This window comes from Phodopus roborovskii, unplaced genomic scaffold, assembly GCF_943737965.1.
Source record: "Phodopus roborovskii unplaced genomic scaffold, PHOROB, whole genome shotgun sequence".
Lineage (NCBI taxonomy): Eukaryota > Metazoa > Chordata > Mammalia > Rodentia > Cricetidae > Phodopus > Phodopus roborovskii.
Genome location: NW_026126645.1, coordinates 2,082,501 through 2,102,054, shown reverse-complemented (window position 1 = coordinate 2,102,054; position 19,554 = coordinate 2,082,501). Strand labels below are relative to the sequence as shown.

The following is a 19,554-nucleotide window of genomic DNA, read 5'->3' as shown; positions in this document are numbered from 1 at the left end:
GTGCTGGAATTAAGGGCTTCACCACTGCCTGGCTCAACTCAGGACTCTTATGTCATTACTCTGATTTGTGTGACTTCTGTTAACATAGTTACATTATAAATTTACTGTAATCTGTACAATTTACTTATTTTAAATTTTTGCTTATTTTTATGCATATGTGTGTTTTGCCTGCATGTTTGTGTATGCACCATTTGTGTGCCTGGTGCCTGTAGGTCTCAGAAGAGGCATCTGTCCTGGAACAGATGTTTTGAGATGCTCTTGTAAATGCTGGGAACCAAACCAAAGTCCTCTGCAAGAACAGCAATGTTCTTATCTGTTGAGCCTTCTCCCTAGATCATTGGACAAGTGGTTTAACGAACCTTGAGCAGTGTTATTTCTCAAGAACCGCCAGGTCCTGATACTGTTCATAGTTATGGACTCAAGGATATGATGTCCAGACCTGGTCTTCCTCCAGAGATGATTGCAGTTCCCAGTAAAATCCACTAGCAGGCGCTGCACCAAGACAGTCGTTCTTCTCCTCACTCTCTTCTCGTTTGTTAGTCCAGCTAAAAAGCCCGCCTCCTGGCCCATAAGGCCACGGGGCCGGAAGTTCTGCCCTCTCTTCCTGTTCCCCATCATGTCGGTGAGTAAGCGAGAGCTGGCTTTGCCTCCTTTTCATCCATCTCCATCCTAGGCCGGCGGAGCCCACCAGGGCTTTCTTGCCGGAGGAGGACGGAGCCCGCGATGCTGGTGGCACTGAGGCCGGCAGGGCTGTGCGGGCGCAGGGCTCGGCTCGCCTGTCACATCGCCTCCCATTCTAGGAAGGCGTTCAGGTCAGCGGCCCCGGGGACCCAGACGCGGGGTCTGGGGCTGCCGTGAGTGCGAGCGGAACGTGCCGAGCTCGGTGTCGTTCTCAGTCCAGGGGCCTGCAAGCTTGTTGGTGCTGGGCAGCTTCTGCCGGCTCCCACACTCAGTGCCGGTGCTAGTGTTGGGCCAAAGCCGCAGACAGCTCCGGAAGGGGGGAGGGGATGTCTCATGGGCGCGTGTGTCCTGCGGTTTTCTGTGTTTTTTTGGGGTGGGGTTGCATTGTATTATTCTCTCTTGTCTGACTAACTTTCTATAAACCGTAGTCTCTGTTAGCATACACACTTACAGTTCAGGCTTACTCTCAGCATTCGTCCACCCTGCGCGTGCAGCCAGACGTAGCCCCGAACTGACCTTCCTTCCTGCTTCCTAAGCAAATAGGTTGAGAACTTTTCCTGAGGGCGTTCGTAGGATTTGGGACGAGGGAAATAAATAAGACATGCCCGCGGAGATGACACTGGCTTTGTCGGGCCGTGAGGGTGTTGACTGCTGTGTCCCTGTCTTGCAGCAAGATCAAGGCGAAAAGGAGAACCCCATGCGGGAACTGCGCATCCGCAAGCTCTGCCTCAACATCTGTGTTGGGGAGAGCGGAGACAGACTGACCCGGGCAGCCAAGGTGTTGGAGCAGCTCACAGGCCAGACACCTGTGTTTTCCAAAGGTGAGAGACGGTGGGCTGGCTGGGAAGGGTGGGCAGAGGGCCTTGGTTCATCTAACCAAAACACTGGCATGACCTTGATTGGCAGGTACTTTTTCCATTCTTATTACCTCTTTGGGCTCTACTTCACTTCCATATTTTTACAGAAAAAAAGTTGTGATTCCCTCGTTTTGTGGCATTTGAGGTTGAGCATAAGTGAAGCATGGGTTCCTGTTGCAAGTGGGTTACATGAGGTCTGTGATGTGGGTTTGGATACCTGCTACCTCCAGTGAGCTTGGGCAAGCTCACCTCAGAACATCTGTGCAGTGGTGATGGAGTCCAATATGCTTTTAGAAAACTACAGCTTTGGCTGGGTGTTGGTGGCTCAGGCATTTGATCCCAGCACTCTGGAGGCAGAGTCAGGCAGATCTCTGTGAGTTCAAAGCCATCCTGGTCTACAGAGCGAGTTCCAGGACGGCTGCCAAAACTACACAGAGAAACCCTGTCTCAAGGAGAAAAAAAGAAAAGAAAACAACAGTTTTTATCAAGTGTTTTCCTTAGGCAGCCATCTGGTTGTCTCTTCCCATGCCCTATATTAAACCCAGGTTCCTGTGCGTTAAAGCCATGTTTTCTTGAGTACCACGGTCAGATGGGTGTGGTAGCTCACGCCTATAACTCCATTACACAGGATTCCTGCTGGTTAAAGGCCAGCCTGGGCTGCATTTGAGATTCTCTGAACATAACAGTTCTTGTGCCTCTGACTAAGGTCATGAACTCTGGAGGCTTTAATGTTTCAGGTTCTTAGTCCTAGTGTGTGGCTGGGTAAACTAGAAATTGAAAGGTATGTTTTCTGTGTGAGAGAATGTGAGTAGAGCTGCTCTTTGGGGAGAAGCGACAGCAGTGTGAGTTTACATTACCTGAGTCTGGCCTCTATCTGCAGCTAGATACACTGTCAGGTCCTTTGGCATCAGAAGAAACGAAAAGATTGCTGTTCACTGCACTGTCCGTGGAGCCAAGGCAGAAGAAATTCTGGAGAAAGGCCTGAAGGTGAGGCTGGCCCCTGTGTAGACAGGTGGGGTTCTCGCTCAGCAATGCTGAGCGTTGTTTGGGGTGATGTTCTTGGGTTCCTGTTCTTTGCTTGCATTTTTCTCTGCCCTTTGGAAGTTGGGATTATTTGATGGACTCTGTAGGTGGGGGTGGTTTTGTTGAAAGACCAGGTTGCACAGACTTTTGGTTTTGGTCGGGCCCTGCTGGGTGTTTTGAGTACTCATTGTGGCACTTGAACATGGCAAGTAGCCTGACTGCTGCATCATTTTTTTCCTCAGGTGCGGGAGTATGAATTACGGAAAAATAACTTCTCAGATACTGGAAACTTTGGCTTTGGAATTCAAGAACACATTGATCTGGGCATCAAATATGACCCAAGCATTGGGATCTACGGCCTGGACTTCTATGTGGTATGGCTCTTTACCCTTTCGCACACTGCCTGTGAGAAGGGCTGCCTGCTGCTCCTCTCTGTTGGTCACGTGTTATGTGTTGGGATGTTAGTGTGCTGCCTTGGAGCCTTGTGTCATGTCTGCTCGTGTGTTCGTTGGGAGGAGGGGCCTTGTTCGTGGCAGCACACATAGTATAGACTGGTTCCCGCCATTGTGAAGCTTCCTGGGTCGTGGTACTGCACTGACCTGGTTGCCCTGGCCGGTCTCCACCCTTTCTCTTAGGCTTGTTGCTCCATGTAGTAGACATAGAATCAGATAGGGGTTTTCATGTGGAAATGACCATGTTTTTCTTTCCTAAGACTAAAGAGGCAGGAGTAAAGTGAGAAATCTTAACCCCTAAGATTCAGACTCCTAGACACCTAGGGATGGGATCGGGGCTAGGGCAGCAGGGCATTGGGAAGTGTTTTGAGCAAAGGTGGGTAAATGTGTTTCTTTGTGTTTTTTAGAAGTTAAATTTTCCACATTGCACATGTTTTTGGTTTTTGTTTTGAGGCAGGGTCCTTTGTAGCCCAAGCAGGTCTTGAACTCCCTGCCTGAATTTCCTGTGTGTTAACTGCTGAGTGTGTTGTCCTGACCCCCATGCACACCAAATCCTGTTTTTATGTGTATGGATGCTTCTACCTGTATTTATGTCTTCACCATGTATGTGCTTGGTGCTGTGGAGACCAAAAAGGGAAGGGGAATCAGAACCCTCTAGAGACAGGAGTTAGAAGGTTTGGGAGCAGTGTGGGTGGATCCTCAACCTGCTTGGAAATGGGTGGTAAGGTTCTAGCCTGCAGAGCATATGTGTGTACTGTGGTGTGTTGTCTGGGAAGCTAATGACAGTTCTGCCAGCTTGAGGATATTAGAGTCTGTTAAGTTTCTAGATGACTTGAAGATGAGTCTCCAGTGTGTGTCTTGTCCATCTACTCTCGATCCTAAGCTGGCTAGATGACTGTTGGTTATTCCTGGCACAGGTTCTGGGTAGGCCAGGTTTCAGCATCGCAGACAAGAAGCGCAGGACAGGCTGCATTGGGGCCAAACACAGAATCAGCAAAGAGGAGGCCATGCGCTGGTTCCAGCAGAAGGTAAAACTGAATTATGGAAAGTGAACTGGTGGTGTTGGTGACTGTTACTGGGATTGGAAGCTATGAAATAGAGTGCTATTTGGTGGGTAGCTTGTTTAAAGATAGACTATTTGGCCAATTTGTGAAATGGCTCCCAGGGTTGGTGGTTGAGAGGAAGGCCCAGGTCTGAGTGTAGGTAGCTGAAGTCAGAATTTTCAAACATTAGTTTTTGTTGCAGTTCTTGCTGTTGCCTCGTGTTCTGAAAAATACAATCTCTTCTCTTTCAGTATGATGGGATCATCCTTCCCGGCAAATAAATTTTATCCAAAAGGCCAATAAAAAATTTTCTCAGAAATGCATGTTACTGTTGTGTATTTGTGAAAGGAGTCCAGCCACATTCAGATCCTGGGACCTCAAAGCCTCGATGAGATTGCTGGTGGCAGCCTGCGTCCTGGACTCCAGTGTTTCCCTGCATGCATCTCAGAGTCGAGCATTGTGCTTGCGTGCCCTGTGGAGGGGCTGTGGTGCAGTGGTCCCAGTTTAAATGGATTTTGAGAGGTATTGGGGTTAGGGTTTGGATTTAGTTGTAATTAAGGGCTGGATGTAGTGCCCCATCCCATTGAGTGTCCCTTGTTTTGAGACTTGGTGTGTGGTGAAGGGACTACAGCTTCTGGTGTGGTGCTAAAGAGTTGAAATGAGGTCGGGAGGCTGACTGTAGGCAAGTGTCACAGGCCAATTGATTTGATTCCCATCCTCCCTTTAGCTGTAGTTCCTGGAGCGAGTCTTGTCTGTTTCCTCATGTGGAAACAGTAATCCTAAAAGCATTACTAGGCACATAAGTACAAAAAGGTTTTTATGTGTGCTTTGTTCATGAAATTTTAAAAGTTGGCTCCTTTTTGGTGTTAACTCTAACCAGTGATCCCCCCTCCCCCAATCATTGATATGGTGATCAAAAAGGCTATTGTAGGAATTGGGGAGATGGCACAGTTGAGTGTAAGGGCCTAAGTTCAATGCCCATTACTCACATAAATGCCAGGCAGATGCCAGTAGCTTCGGCCAGCTAACTTAATGGGGAGTACCAAATCCCAGTGAGTAAATTTTCCATTTGTGTCTTAAATTTTTGTTTTTCCAGATGGGTTGTCTATGTAGGCCTGGCTTTCTGGAACTTAGGCCAAGTGGTCTTCAAACTCAAAGGAATCATTCACCTGCCTCTGCTGGGAAGGGACTAACGGCATACACCACCATACCCTATCTTCAAATTCCTTGATTTAATTTTGGTTTTTCTGTATTAAACTTAGCTGTCCTTAAACTCACACAGTACTGAGAAGCAGAGAAGCCCTCTGTAGACCTAGCCCAAAAGGCTAGGGTCTCCTGTCTACCAGAGTGGCGTGGAACCTGCTGTGAGACTATGACCTTCACTCCCTGAGTGCTGAGATTTAAGTGTGCCATCACACCCAGTTTACACAGTACCAGGGCTATGTGTATGCCAGGCAAGCCCTCTTGTCAGTCACAGCTACTCTTTATAAACACATGGAAACCGTTAGATTGGTGATAAACTGCCACCAGAGCCTATATTGTAGAGATGGGTAAGTTTTAACTATTCCAGTAGCTAGGAAGTGTAAGACCCACTATACCATTAGCCTTTTGCTCAGCATCTGTTTCCTTGGTGTTTGTATCTAAGGGAGGATTGGTGTATATAATGATGGCTTTTGATTTTGGGTTTTGAGGGTGCTACTATGTAGCTCTTGGCTGGACTGGAGCTCTGTAGGCTGGTCTCCAACTCAGATCTGCCTGCCTCTGCCTCCGAGTACTGGGACCAAAGGCATGTGCCACCATTGCCTGACGCTGCAGTTTACTGTAATGTTTCCTACACTGCTGTTAAGCTTTGCCCATGCTCTTCCATGTTCACATTTGTATGTGCTGTCATCTTTAGATCCTGTATTCAATATATTAACCCTTGATGCACCTCCCTGCATTAGGTCCAGCTATGTTGTCTATAGTTGGGATGGCTTAGCGTTTTGTTATTTGAGGGTTTCTCTGTGTAGCCCTGGCTGTTCTGGAACTAGCTCTGTAGACCAGGCTGGCCTCAATGCTTTTGAGTGCTGGTATTAAAGGTGTGTGCCAACACCCGTTGTCATTTGTTGATTTTAGTTAACCTTTCTGCAGAAGACAGGTGCCCCACCCTCTTGGAGCTGGTTTTTACAGGCACTGGAATTGATCCTCATAACTGTTGAGCTGACTCCAGCCTGAAGTTGACTTTACTGAAATAGTAAAACAGGTTTTTGGCTCAGTGGAGGCAGTGTTAGAGTTAAGGGGTGAAGGTGGATTTTAGTCCTGGCTCTTAACTAGCAGTGCGATATTGAGGGCATGGAGCATCTAGGGAAGTGGGACAATTAGGGATGTTACCCTACTGTCCCTAATTGTGTGCATCAGCAAATGGATAGACAGGATCACTTGGCAGTCTGCTGACAACTCTAGGTTACCCCCTTAGGCCTGCAAAGAAAGTGGTTTGTATGCAGACTGAAGTTTATGGATGCCAGAATGATGTGGGGAGGAAGTGTCTGGACATTTGGCTAATAAACTTAGCTTCATGATTTTCTGGTGTGGTTATTTTCTTCACCTTTTATGAATGTTTTGGCAGTTGAGCCCTGTTCATCTTTGGGTTAAGATAGTGGGCATCTTGTCCCAGGGCAGGCCCAGAAATTCTGAGCTCCTTTGCTGAGGGTTACAGTCCTTCAGAGACCCTCCAGGACAGCACTATTTAGGCTGAGAATCTAGGTCATCCTGCAGGGACCAGCATGTGAAACTACCAATGCTTTGCAGCTGAGCTGCATTCCAACCTCTAGGACTGATTTGTAATCAATTTGCTACATTCCCAAAATTTTTTGATGTCAAACACTGCCACCAAGGGTAATCTCATGTATCCTATGGATTGCAGTTTTAAGGGGGAAGTGTCATATGATGGGACATACCAGCAATACAGGAGAGTTGAAGCCAGGATGAGATTATGGGGAGTTAGACAGCTCTGACTGCTTCAAAAGCTGTATTGTGCCATTGGTACTTAATATATCCAGCAGGAAGACTGAAAGGCAAGAGAGTTAATGTAAGCTAGCTGTCAAGGGATCTTTGACTTACAGTAAGAGGTAGGGGAGGGATATTCCGCAGTACATCTGGTAGTCAGAGGGCACCTGGAGTCTGGTCTCACTTTTAAGTGGGTTCCAGGAGTGGAACTCAAATCAGGCTTGCTGTAACAAGCACTTTTACCCACTGAGCCATTGCTGGCGCTGTCCAGATGTCTCTATGGAAATACTGGTTTACACGGCTAGAAATATGATTTGTTGTACTAGCCTATAATAATCAAGGCACTAAGGGACAGGTAAGGTTTCTTTCCCCAGTGGAGATACTAAAAAACAAGGTATTGCTGGTGTAGCTCCTGATCTTTGGTGCTGTACACAACTGCTATTCAGGAATTTTTGGTAACAGTGTTTTGGGTTTGATTTTAAGCATAGTTGAGAGAATGAGGAATAGGTGAGTTTTCCCCCTAAGTAGCTACATAGTATTGCGTCTACCCACTTTGGGGAGAGATGCCGGAAAGCCTGTCTCAGCCATTAGATGGTGTGATCCAGTGGGAAGAACAGAAGCAGGGCAACTTTTCCTGTCTCTGACCGTGCTCCTGCTAGGGGGGGGCTTCAGGAAATCCTCTCTGACCCACTACAGAGGGCTTGGCTTTTTTCTGTAACTATGGGTTCATCCTAACTTGTTGTAACCTAGTGGGTGAAGATTCAAAGTTAACTGCCAAAGGGGCCTGAGTCCTAAAGAGTTAAGGGCCCCGAAGCCACCTGCAAACAGTTTTAAGCTGCCAGCCACTGGAGACCTGGTGGTGCCTGGGGGTGCAGATCTACTTGGAGAGCACTTGTTATGGAAACCATAGAGTGGTTGTCAGAGGGGAATCCAGCCCAAGGTGCCTGGGGCACCAGGAGGACTGAACTTGACTCTTGAAGTTAAAAGTGTGGAAGGATGCCCTTGTGTAACTATTGTACTTGATAAAATCAGAAGCCTGAAAGAAGCTGGAAAGCCAAAGGCATTCAACAGCTTAACCATGGAGGATGTCCCTTCTCCCTTGTCTGCCAGAATAGTGCTTTGATAGCATAACTGACCCTTTGAATACCATGGTGACCACCATCAAAAGTCTCACTATATGGTGCAGGCTGGCCAGAAACTCAAATGATCCGCATCATCAGCCTCCCAGTGTTGTGGATACAGACTAGCACCCCACCCCTTCCTAGGAATGGGTGGTGTTTATGTTGTTTTTGCAGGGGTTTTGTTTCTTTAAATCTTAATTCTGCTCATGGTATACCACATGGTATGACATGGTATGTCCTGCAAGTTTAAACATCTGGAGCTCCTGACATGTGAGTGAAAACCCATCATGTCCCTGACACATACCATAGGCTTATTCAATGTTACCAAAAGGAAACAATGTTACCAGAAGGAAATGTAATTGCTAACCTTAGGGTGACCATATAAGTAAATCTAGGAGTTTGTGTGTGAATGTGCCCAGAATGGTCTCTGCTCTGATGGTCCTTCCAGAGGAGAGCACACATCTGGTGATGGTTGGGATTCTCGTGAGTGTGTGTGTGTGTGTGTGTAGCCTTGATTATCCTGGAACTAGCTCTGTAGACCAGGCTGATCTTGAACTTACCGAGATCTGCCTGCATTTGCCTCCTGAGTGCTGGGATTGAAGGCATGCACCACTACTCCCCCCCCCCAACCCTCCTCCAGCATTCAGAGGGCAGAGGTGGATCTCTCTGAGTTTGAGGCCAACCTGGTCTGTCTTTGTTTTTGTTTGTTTTCAAGACAGGGTTTCTCTGTGTAACATCCCAGCTGTCCTAGAACTCCCTCTGTAGACCAGGCTGGCCTTGAACTCACAGAGATCCACCTACCTCTGCCTCCCAAGTGCTGGGATTAAAGGCATGTTCACCATCACACAGCTAAACTGTCTTAAAAAGATTAAAAATGAAGAGCTGGAGAGATGGCTCAGAGGTTAAGAGCACAGGTTACTCTTCCAGAGGTTCTGAGTTCAATTCCCAGCAACCACATGATGACTCACAACCATCAATAATGAGATCTGGTGCCCTCTTCTGACATGCAGGCATACATGCTAGCAGAACACTGTAAAATAAGCAAAGCTTTAAAAATAAAAATGAAAAAGTGTACAGCATGGCAGGCATGGTGGCTCATGCCTGTAGTCGACACACGTAAGACTGAGGCAGGGGGATCATGAGTTTGAAACAAGCCTAAGCCTCAGGACAGGACTCTGAAAATGAAAAGAAAAAAAAATTCATAAAACAAACCCCTAACTAACATCAGGCACTGCCTGTTCCTTCTGTGTTGTCCCTGAATCTGACTTAACTCAGATTGGACACAAACAGGCCGTATGTCCGTCAACTAGCCTCTTTAAGTCCCAGTCTTGGGTAAAATGGATTCAACACCTTTCTTACAGGTAATCTCTGTAATGAGATCGGATGCCCTCTTCTGGTGTGCAGGCATACATGCAGTCAGAACTCTGTATACATAATAAATAAATAAATCACTCCAGGTTTGCGTCCTGCAAACTGCAAGTTGGAAATGCCCTAATTTGAAAGCACTCTTCAGTACCTGCAGAAATCATAGCCACAAAGGCTGCCAGGTTCAATGTTTGCCCTCACATCTGGAAGACTAATGGGACATAGCTGTTGCTATCCCAGCACTCCAGCACTACGAAGGACTTACAAGGACTTCCATACTGCAGACTGCTTAGGAAAAAGTCAAACTTTAAAGAACAATTCTCACCACTGTAAGGTTAGAAATCTGCCTAGTGAGATGTTCGTGGGAAACAAGTGTGACCACCACAGTTCAATCTCCAGAACTGGCCCCTGCAGATTCCCCCCTGACCACCACACCCAGCTGTGACAGGCGTGCACTCCATCATGTGAACACACAGCACACATGCACATACAAAATGAAAAGATAAATGGGGCTGAAGATGGCTCTCCCTGCTTAATTCCCAGCACCCATGTGGCAGCTCACAACCATCTCTAACTTCAATTCCAGGGGATCTGATGCCTGCCTTCTGGCTCTGCAGAGACACAACATGCATACAAAACACCTATACACACTGAAGAAAAAGAGAATTGTTTATTATGTACATTAAAAATATTTATTATGTACATTTAAAAAAGCCAGTGGTGGCACATGTCTCTAATTCCAGCTCTGAGCAGATCTCTGTGAGTTTGATGCCAGCCTGGCCTACAGAGTGAGTTCCAGGACAGCCAGGGACACACAGACAAGCCCTGTCTAAAAAACAAAACAAACAATTAAAAAAATAACAAGAGCCTAAATGCCAGTAAGACAGCTCAGCCAGTGAATGCACTGCCATGCAAGCCCCAACCCAGAGCCCACGAAAAGATGGAAGAGAGAAGAAAACTAAAGGATGGAAGAAAGAAAACTGCCTCCACAAAGTTGCTCTCTGGTTCCCACATGTGCCCTGTGGCTTGTGTCCTTCAGCCCCTTAAAACACATAAAAACTTCATTGAGACAAGGGTCTTACTATTTGTCGTGGCTGGCCTGGAAGTCATAGATATATCTGTCTCTGGAGTGCTGGGATTAAAGACGCACATCTCCACCCTCAGCAAAAGTTAATACATTTATATTTGGAGCTGATGAGATGGTCTGGAAGTAGAGACATCTGCTGCTAAACCTGATGAGCTGAGTTTGCTTCCCAGGACCTATGTGGTGAGAGGAGAAACCAAGTCCTGTAAGAGTCAGAGGTCACCTCTCTGAGCCTCATCTGTAAAACCAACAGCTGGACTAGAGCACCTAGTTTGTGCCAGATGTTACACTTACAGACAGCTTTGTGATGATGACTGGAGCCTTGAATGGAGGAATCAACCTACCTCCTCTTCACCTGGAGACCTGACTTCAATTCCCAGGACCTACAAAGTAGAAAAGGAGAATCCCTGCAGGTTGTCCTCTGACCTCCCCCTGTACATTGTGGCACAAGGGTGCCCACACACAGATGCACACGCCCTTAATCCCTGCACTTGGGAGGCAGAGGCAGGCGGATCTTTGTGAGTTCAAGGCCAGCCTGGGCTATAGAGTGAGTGCCAGAATAGGCTCCAAAGCAATACAGAGAAACCCTGTCTCAAACAAAACAAAACAAACAAACAAAACCCTACCAGGAGAGATGGTTCGGTGGTTAAGGACACACACTCCTCTTGCAGAGGACCTGAGTTTGTTTCTAGCACCCATGCCAGGTGGCTCACAACCACCTATAATTCCAGCTCCAGGGGAGAATGATTCTCCCATCTTACATCCTTTTTATCCTGCCTTAGGAGTGCTGGAATTACAGATATGAAACACTGCTTTTATTTTTTGTTTGTTTTTGTTTGGCTTTGGTTTTTTCAAGACAGGATTTCTCTGTAGCTTTGGAGCCTGTCCTGGAACTCGCTCTGGAGACCAGGCTAACCTCAAACTTGTAGAGATCCTCTGGCCTCTGCCTCCCGAGTACTGGAATTAAAGGTGTGTGTCACCACCACCTGGCCATGAACCACTGCTTTTATTTATGTGGGTTCTGGGAATTGGACTCATACTGTCAGGCTTGCATGACAAGTACTTTTACCCAATGAGCCTTTTCAACAGCCCATATTTTTGTTTGTTTGTTTCAGAGGTATTTAAGTGCTAAATTTAGACCCAGGACCTCAGGCATACTAAACATTCACTACCACTGAGCTACACCCATACTCTCCCAAAAGACAGATGTCACCATTTACTACATCTACAGGAATGTACATGCACTCTGAAGTTTCATAAGATGCCTATACTATGGGTGATACATTTTGTTAGTTTTGGTCTGTCCCTCCTCCAGGCTTATTCTGACCCACTAAACATTTAAATCCACACTGCTTTTTTTTTTAACCCTATTCTGCCATGTATAAGGTAGAATTCAATCACAGGCACAATCTCAAAAACCAAGGGCTAGGTTTAGTCTCTTGCACATTTAATAAATGCAATTATGACTGCCTGGGCAGGTAGTGGTAGCATATACCTTTTATCCCATCACATGGAGGATCGCTATGAATTTGAGGCTAACCTGGTCTACAAGGTGAGTTCCAGGACAGCCAGAGCTGTTACACTGAGAAACCCTGTCTTAAAAAAACAAAAATCAAAAACTAACCAAACAAAAACATCAAATAGCTATTCTCTGCCAAGCGGCTGTGCCACACACCTTTAATCCCAGCAATCTGGAGGCAGAGGCAGGCAGATCTGAGTCCAAGGACAACCAGGGTTAAGCAGACACACACACACACCACACACTCTAGTAGAAAAATGCAATAAGAAACAGTTAGTGGTCTGCTCCTGAGCCTTTACCAGGACAAAGCAACTAAAGCAGCTATGATAAATCCACGTAATCCCTCCTCAACCCCGTTAGTATAATCCTCTGTAGAAGCAAGCCCAGGGAGTCAGTTAGCTCTTCCATGGCCCAGCAGAGGGTGTGGGTCTAAGAGTCAGTATCCTGATTCTTCCTCCTCACAATCAGACAGAAACAACCAGAATAATCTCTGTGAATCAACTTTAGTTAATATCAAGCCCCTCTAAAATCACTTGTGCTTGCCCTGTAAACATGAGGATCTTAGTTGAATCCCCAGAACCCAGAGAAAACTCTGGGACACAGCAGCATGCTCCTATAATCCCGGTTTTGGAAGCAGACACAGTAGAATCCCCGGAGCTTGCTGGCCAGCTAGCCAAATTGATGAGCTATAGGTCAAGGAGAGATCTTGCTTAAAAAGAAAAAGAAAAACAAAACAAACACACACACACACACAAGGTAGATAGATTAGAGAGATGGCTCAGCAGTTAAGAGCACTTGATGCTCAACTAGAGGACCCTATTCCAGAGGATCTGACACCCCCATCCAGCCTCTGAGGGCCCTGCATGCCCATGGTGCACAGATACACGTGCAGGCAAAGCACTCATAAGTACAAATTTAAAAACAAACAAAAAAAGTGAAAAGGTGGAAAGCAATTGAGGAAGGAAGGCACATGATATCAACCTCTGCCCACCCCCACCCCCACAGGCATGTGAACCGGCACAAGAACAAACAGATATTTGTGACACAATAATACTCTCCTCACTTCAGCTTGGCAATGAGAAGGCTATGATGGATGATGACACACCCAGGGTTGTTCTGTGAGTTCTGGGAGAGTATGGGGGAGATGATGAGAAAGACTCACGGAACTTAAATTTTAGCTGTCTGTGAATCTGGCAAAGAGGAGACTTGAGGAAAAGCATCTCAGGTAGAGATGAGATGGCTCAGCAGTTACGTACACAAAGGGCTCTTACAGAACACTTCAGCTTGGTTCCCAAAACCTGCACCAGGTGTCTCATACCACCTCTAAGTCCAGCTCCAGGGGATCCCACACCTCTGACACCTGCACTAATATGTGCACACCTCAACTCAAATGCTCAGGTGACACACACTGGGAATTCCAGTCCTGGGAAGTCGAGACAAGGAACAGGAGTTGAAGAGAGCCTGTTTCAAACAGTAAAGAACAGGAGGAAGGAAAAGAGAGACTGTGTCTGGAAGGCTGTGGCCGGGACAGGACATGTGGCCCATTCACAGGCTTTATGCTTGAGCAAACAGACAGCAGAGCCAACCTGGAAGGCTCACAGAAGTGGAGGGCACAATCTGCAGAGCCTGAGAGGTCTGCGACAGAGAGCTGGCTCTGGCTCCTACTAACCTTGGCATCTTGGTGAATTTTTCATTTTTCTGAATCTCCTGTCTTTGATAGCTAGGAATAGACACCCTTTCCTGACTTGGTTATTGCAAGAAGTGAAAATGATGTAATTGAAATACCTGAGATCTCTCCAGATGGCCATGACTATTACCTGTCAACTTTGTGTCTAGAAAGCTCAGTCTAGAGGCAGGCAAATCTCTGAGGGTTCCAGGTCAGTCTGGTTTGCAGAGTTTGAGTTCCAGGGCAGACAAGACTACACAGAGAAATGCTGTCTCGAAAAACCTAAATAAATGAAAAAGAAATAAAAAAAAAGAAAAAGAAAGCTCAGCCTAAGAACTATTTCCTCAGAGACCTGGGTTAGAGTCGCAGCACCAACATGACTGCTCATAATTGTAACTCTAATTCCAGTATCAAATGTTCTCTTCTGTTCCACAGGATCCTGTGTGCATGTGGAATGCATAAACTCACATAAACACATACACACACACACACACACAGAGAGAGAGAGAGAGAGAGAGAGAGAGAGAGAGAGAGAGAGAGAGAGAGAACACTCTCAGTCAAGCAGAGGGCTCAGGGAATAGTAAATAGTAAATTTGGCCAAGGCAGAAACAACAGGGACACCCTGCTCCAGTGAGATGATAGGGCCTGAACTGAGGCAGCTTGACAAGGGACATCAAGGAGAGACACTAGGCAGCATCTGGGGCTAATTGCTGGATGTACTGGTGCGGCAAACAACCTCCAAAGTTTATAGCAAATTTTACTTACTTTAATAATTTTGTTGATAGCAGGTGGTGGTGGCATCCACTGTTAATGCCCCCCCGCATTTGGGAGGCAGATGCAGGTGGATCTCTGTATTCAAAACCAGACTGGCTACAGAGTGAGTTCCAGGACAGCCAAGGCTACACAGAGAAACCCTGTCTCAAGTAACAAAAAATAAATAAAACAATAATAATAATTTTGCTGAGATACTCTGAGACAGTGTTCTGTGAATTCAGCTCCTGGTGAAGATGGTGGAGACAGAGGGGATGATGTCATTCATGGACGATGACCAGTGAGATAGTTAAGTAGTTAAATGGCATTTGTCACTAAGCCTAATGACCCAAGTCCATCCCTGAGACCCACGTGGTGGAAGTTGTCCTCTGACCTCCACACTTGTGCCATAAGGCATCCATACCCTTCCCAACAAATAAATACAATTAAAAATACAGTGACAAGCACAGATTAAGTGGGATGAAGAAAAATAAGTAAAATGATCAGTGAGGCTCAGTAGTAGAAACATGCCTAGCATACAAGGGGCTGAGGTCATTCCCCAGCATCAAAGAGAGGGGATAATTTGTAGACTGGTGTAGGACATATTTTTGTATTGTGCTATATTAATTCATTTTGTGTATATGTATGCATATGCATGTGCCATAGTGTGTGTGTGTATATATAGATCAGAGGACAGTCTGCCAGAGTCAGCTCCTCTTCCTCCATGCAGGTTCCAGAGATTAAACTCAGGCCACTGAGCCATCCCACTGACCCTTTTTAAAAGATCATTTAGAGTTTTAAAAGATGTGATAGATATTGTTGGTTGTCAGCTTTAGCACATCTGGAATTGACTAAGACTCAAATGGCTGGGCATAACATAAGGGACCTTTTTTTTTTCTCTTTCCTTTTTTAAATTTTATTTATTTATTTATTTTTGAGATAGAGTTTCTCTGTATAGTCCTGGCTGCCTGGAAGTCACAATGTAGACCAGGCTGGCCTCAAACTCATAGAGATCCACCTGCCTCTGCCTTCTGAGTGCTGGGATTAAAGGCATGCCCGACCATTGCACACTATAATCTCTCTCGATATTTTCATTTTTTAGTTCATTTTAAGAATTATGTTTTTATGTGCATGTGCCTACGTGAGTTTGTTTAAATCATGTGTATTTGGGAACCTAAAGAAACCAGAAGAAGGCATTGGATCCCCTGGAACTGGAGTTACAGGAAGTTGTATGCTACCGTGGTGGTGCTGGGAACTGAACCCAGGTCCTTTGTAAGAACAGCTAATGCTCTAACCACTGAGAAACTTCTCCAGCTTATGGTCTCTTGATTTCTCCCTTTAAACTTTTAAAAAATATTTTTGTTTTGTTTGTTTTAAGACAAGGTCTTTCTTTGGAGCGCTGACAGTCCTGGAACTCATTATATAGACCAGGCTGGCCTCAAATTCACAGAGATCTGCCAAACTCTGCCTCCCAAGTGATGGACTACCTTTTTGTTGTTGTTGTTAAAGAATTGTATGTGTGCTGGTCGTTGGTGGGTGCTTTAGTCCCAGCACTCAGGAAGCAGAGGCAGGTGGATTTCTGTGATTTCGAGGCCAGCCTGGTCTACAAGAGCTAGTTGCAGGACAGCCTCCAAAGCAATACAAAGAAACAAACAAACAAAAAAAATTGTGTGTGTGTGTGTGTATCTATGCATGTTCATGTGGGTGACAGTTGTCCTTGACAGACCTCCACACATTCACTGAATATGTGCCCACTCAGTTTCCCCAGTTTGAGCTAGCCTGGTGTTTTCCTCATTAGATCTATGAAGTGCATATTTTTAAGGTTTTATTTACTTATTACTTACACACTGTTCTGTCTGCATGTATTCCTGCACACCAGAAGAGGGCACCAGATGTTATTGCAGATGATTGTGAGCCACCATGTTGCTGGGATTGAACTCAGGACCTCTGAGCCATCTTTCCAGCCCTGAAGTGCATTTTGAAGCAGAGTTCCCTCATAGGTCAGTATCAGTGTTTCCAAAGTAGTTTTTGTCAACCTGACACAAGCTAGAGTCATCTGGGAAGAGGGACCCTCATTTGAGAAAATGCCTCCATTAGATTAGCTTGTGGAGTGTTTTCTTGATTAATGACTGAATTGATATGGTGTGGGAAAGCCCAGCCCATTGACAGCAGCACCACTCCTAGGAAGATGGTTCGTGGACTGTATAAAAAAGCAAGATGAGCAAGTCAGTAAGCTGTATTCCTCAGTGACCACTACTTCGGTTGCTACCTTGAGTTCCTGCCGCTGACTTCTCTCAGTGATGGCTGTGATCCAGATATGTAAGTCAAAGAGCCGCTTTCCTCCACGGGTTGCTTGGTGTTTAATCACAGCGGTAGGAACATTGCTAGGACACAATGGGAGTATGATGGGGTGACAGAAGGAGTCCGATCTAAAGGAACTTGGGATCATGGCATGTGGTTACATACTATAAGGCCGAAGACAAGAAGAACTGTATATAAACTTTGGGCAAACATCCTGTTCCTGAGCTCTGCCACCAACTACAAACAATGTACTCTGGCTGGAAAAGTGGTTTTAATAATGGGGAGTGAGTAGGGAAGGAGTCTGAACAGCAGCTCTGAAAAAGTATCTCTCCTAGGATGGAGTATAAGTAAATATTTTGTAGGTGCTGAGAACCAGGGAAAACTTATGTAAAGAGGGAATGCTAGAATGTACCCAGGGCTGCTAGATCAGAGCTGGAAAGAAGTTATCTGAGTGTGTGTGGTACCTGGCCCTGTCTGCTGGAAAGTTCTGGAAATGCAACCAGTAACACCACCTTAAACCAAGTAGTCAAAACTGACGGCAGTAGCCATAAAGCAAATCAACAGCAGAACTTATGTAGGTTTCTATTGTTTGTTTGCTTTTGGTTTAGTTTTTCTAGACAGGATTTCTCTGTGTAGCCCTGGTTGTCCTTGCTCTGTAGGTCAGGCTGGCCTACAGTCAAGAGAGCCATCTGTCTCTGCCTCCTGAGTCCTGGGATCAAAGCCATGCACCACCACACCCAGTATTCATGTCTACATAGTGAGTTCCAGGCTAGCCATGGCTACACAGTGGGACCCTGTTTCAAAAACATTTCTTTTTTTTTTTTTTCCCCAATGAGGCTGGAGAGATGATTCATCTCCTAAAGATTCTGCTCTCTTTGCATCCGACTGGAGTTTGGTCTCCAGCACCCATATTGGGATGTTCTCAAGCACCTGTCACCAGGAGATCCAAAGATGCACACACACACACACACACACACACACACACACACACACACACACACACGAGAGAGAGAGAGAGAGAGAGAGAGAGAGAGAGACAGAGAGAGAGAGATAGAGAGAGAGACTGGGTGGACCTGGCATGGGGTTTTGAACCCTCAAAGCCCACCCCCAGCAACACCTCCCTTCACCAAGGCCACACCTCCTCACCCTGTAATCTTTTCAAACAGTCCCACTCCCTGGTGACCAAGTGTGTTCTCTGGTACATGTGTACTCACACACATAAAAAATAGGTAAATTAATGTACTTTTTCTTTTTTGCTTTTTCGAGACAAGGTTTCAGAGCCTGTCCTGGAACTTACTTTGTAGACCAAGCTGGTCTTGAACTCACAGAGATCCTCCCACCTCTTCCTCCCAAGTGCTGGGATTAAAGGTTTGTGCCACCACTGCCTGGCAAGTAAATGTACTGTTTTGGCTTTGGAGGCTTTGGAATTATCTCTTGTAGACCAGGCTGGCCTCGAACTCACAGAGATCCTCCTGCCTCTGCCTCTTGAGTGCTGGGAGTAAAGGCATGCGTCCAGCAAGTAAATGTACTTTTAAAAGTACTAAAAACCTAATAACTTTTTATTTCTGGAAGTCAGAGATCCAAAGCAAGCCTTACTGAGATTTGATTCAAGTGTCAGTGCCATTTTGCTTTGTTTGAAACAGGCTCTCTACACAGTCCTGGCTGTCCTGACTCACAATGTGGACCAGGCTGGCCTGGAACTCATAGATCTGCCTGCCTCTGCCTCCTGAGTGCTGGGATTAAAGGTGTGTGCACCACCACGCCCAGCTGTATCAACATCCTTTTTAGCTGAGCTTCACTTCCCTCTTTCTCTTGGAAGGATCTCCATGGTGCGGCATTGTGCTCACCTCGGTACCAAGGATAATCTCTCCATGACCAGGTCAGATGATTTGCAACCTGGCTCTGTAAGGTGGCACGTTTCTATGTTCCAGGATCAGAATCTGTGACTGGGGAAACCATCATGCCCACTGAAGGCAGAAGGGAAGGTGTGGGTCAGGGACTAGCTCTTCTGCCAACCCATCCCAAGAACTCCAAGAACTGCTGGGTGTCTGAGACTTCTGATTCATACCTGGCTCCCAGGTCATCACAAAGGTGAATTTGTTGAGAGGAAATAGCAGAATAGCAGCTTTGGCTTCCTGAGTCTCCCTCTGTGCTTTACAGAAGGTCTTTCTCCCTGTGTGCCTTGCTGTTTGTGTGTATTTCTCTGCTCCCCAATAAAAGCATTTCTTTAAAAACAAAGAATAGAGCCAGGCCAAGGCAGTTATGAGTTTGAGGCCGGGTCATATCTCAAAACAAACAAACAAACACGAACAGCACTGGGGGGATCTTTGCAGGGTCTCACTATGAAGAACTGGCTGACCTGGAACTTGTTATGTAGTCCAGGCTGTCCTCAAATTCCTCATCTTCCTGCCTCAGCATCCTTGGGTGCCAGGGTTACATATGTGTACCACCTTCCCCCCACCCCTTGCCTTTATCAGCTTGTTAGCTCAATTTATAACTTGTAAATATTTGGATACATGACAGATGGCCCTCTATCTGCAGTCCAGCCTTTGACCCTGCAAAGTGTTAGGGGCAGACCTAACCAAAGCCACATTCTAGCCAGTGTTCACATCAGGACATATCCATCTGCTCTTTCTGCTGCATCTACAGGACAGGTTTGCTCTTCCAGGATGGAGGCAACAGGCTGCTATCACTCACTCCATTTTGG

The 19,554-nt window shown here is 46.1% G+C and overlaps 1 protein-coding gene across 2 annotated transcripts; it reads left to right on the top strand.

The window, feature by feature from the left end:
* Positions 1-514: 514 nt before the first annotated feature.
* On the top strand, positions 515-4,375 carry Rpl11 (ribosomal protein L11). Of its 2 annotated transcripts, none has more exons than XM_051173611.1 (6): positions 515-622; positions 1,352-1,502; positions 2,419-2,525; positions 2,804-2,935; positions 3,931-4,041; positions 4,308-4,375. In XM_051173611.1, exons 1-6 carry the CDS (start codon positions 617-619, stop codon positions 4,335-4,337), a joined length of 537 nt encoding a protein of 178 aa, XP_051029568.1. In that variant the 5' UTR covers positions 515-616; the 3' UTR covers positions 4,338-4,375. The 2 variants fall into 2 exon arrangements, with proteins under 2 accessions (XP_051029568.1, XP_051029570.1); XM_051173613.1 differs by lacking the exon at positions 515-622 and adding an exon at positions 789-812.
* The last annotated feature ends 15,179 nt before the right edge of the window (positions 4,376-19,554 follow it).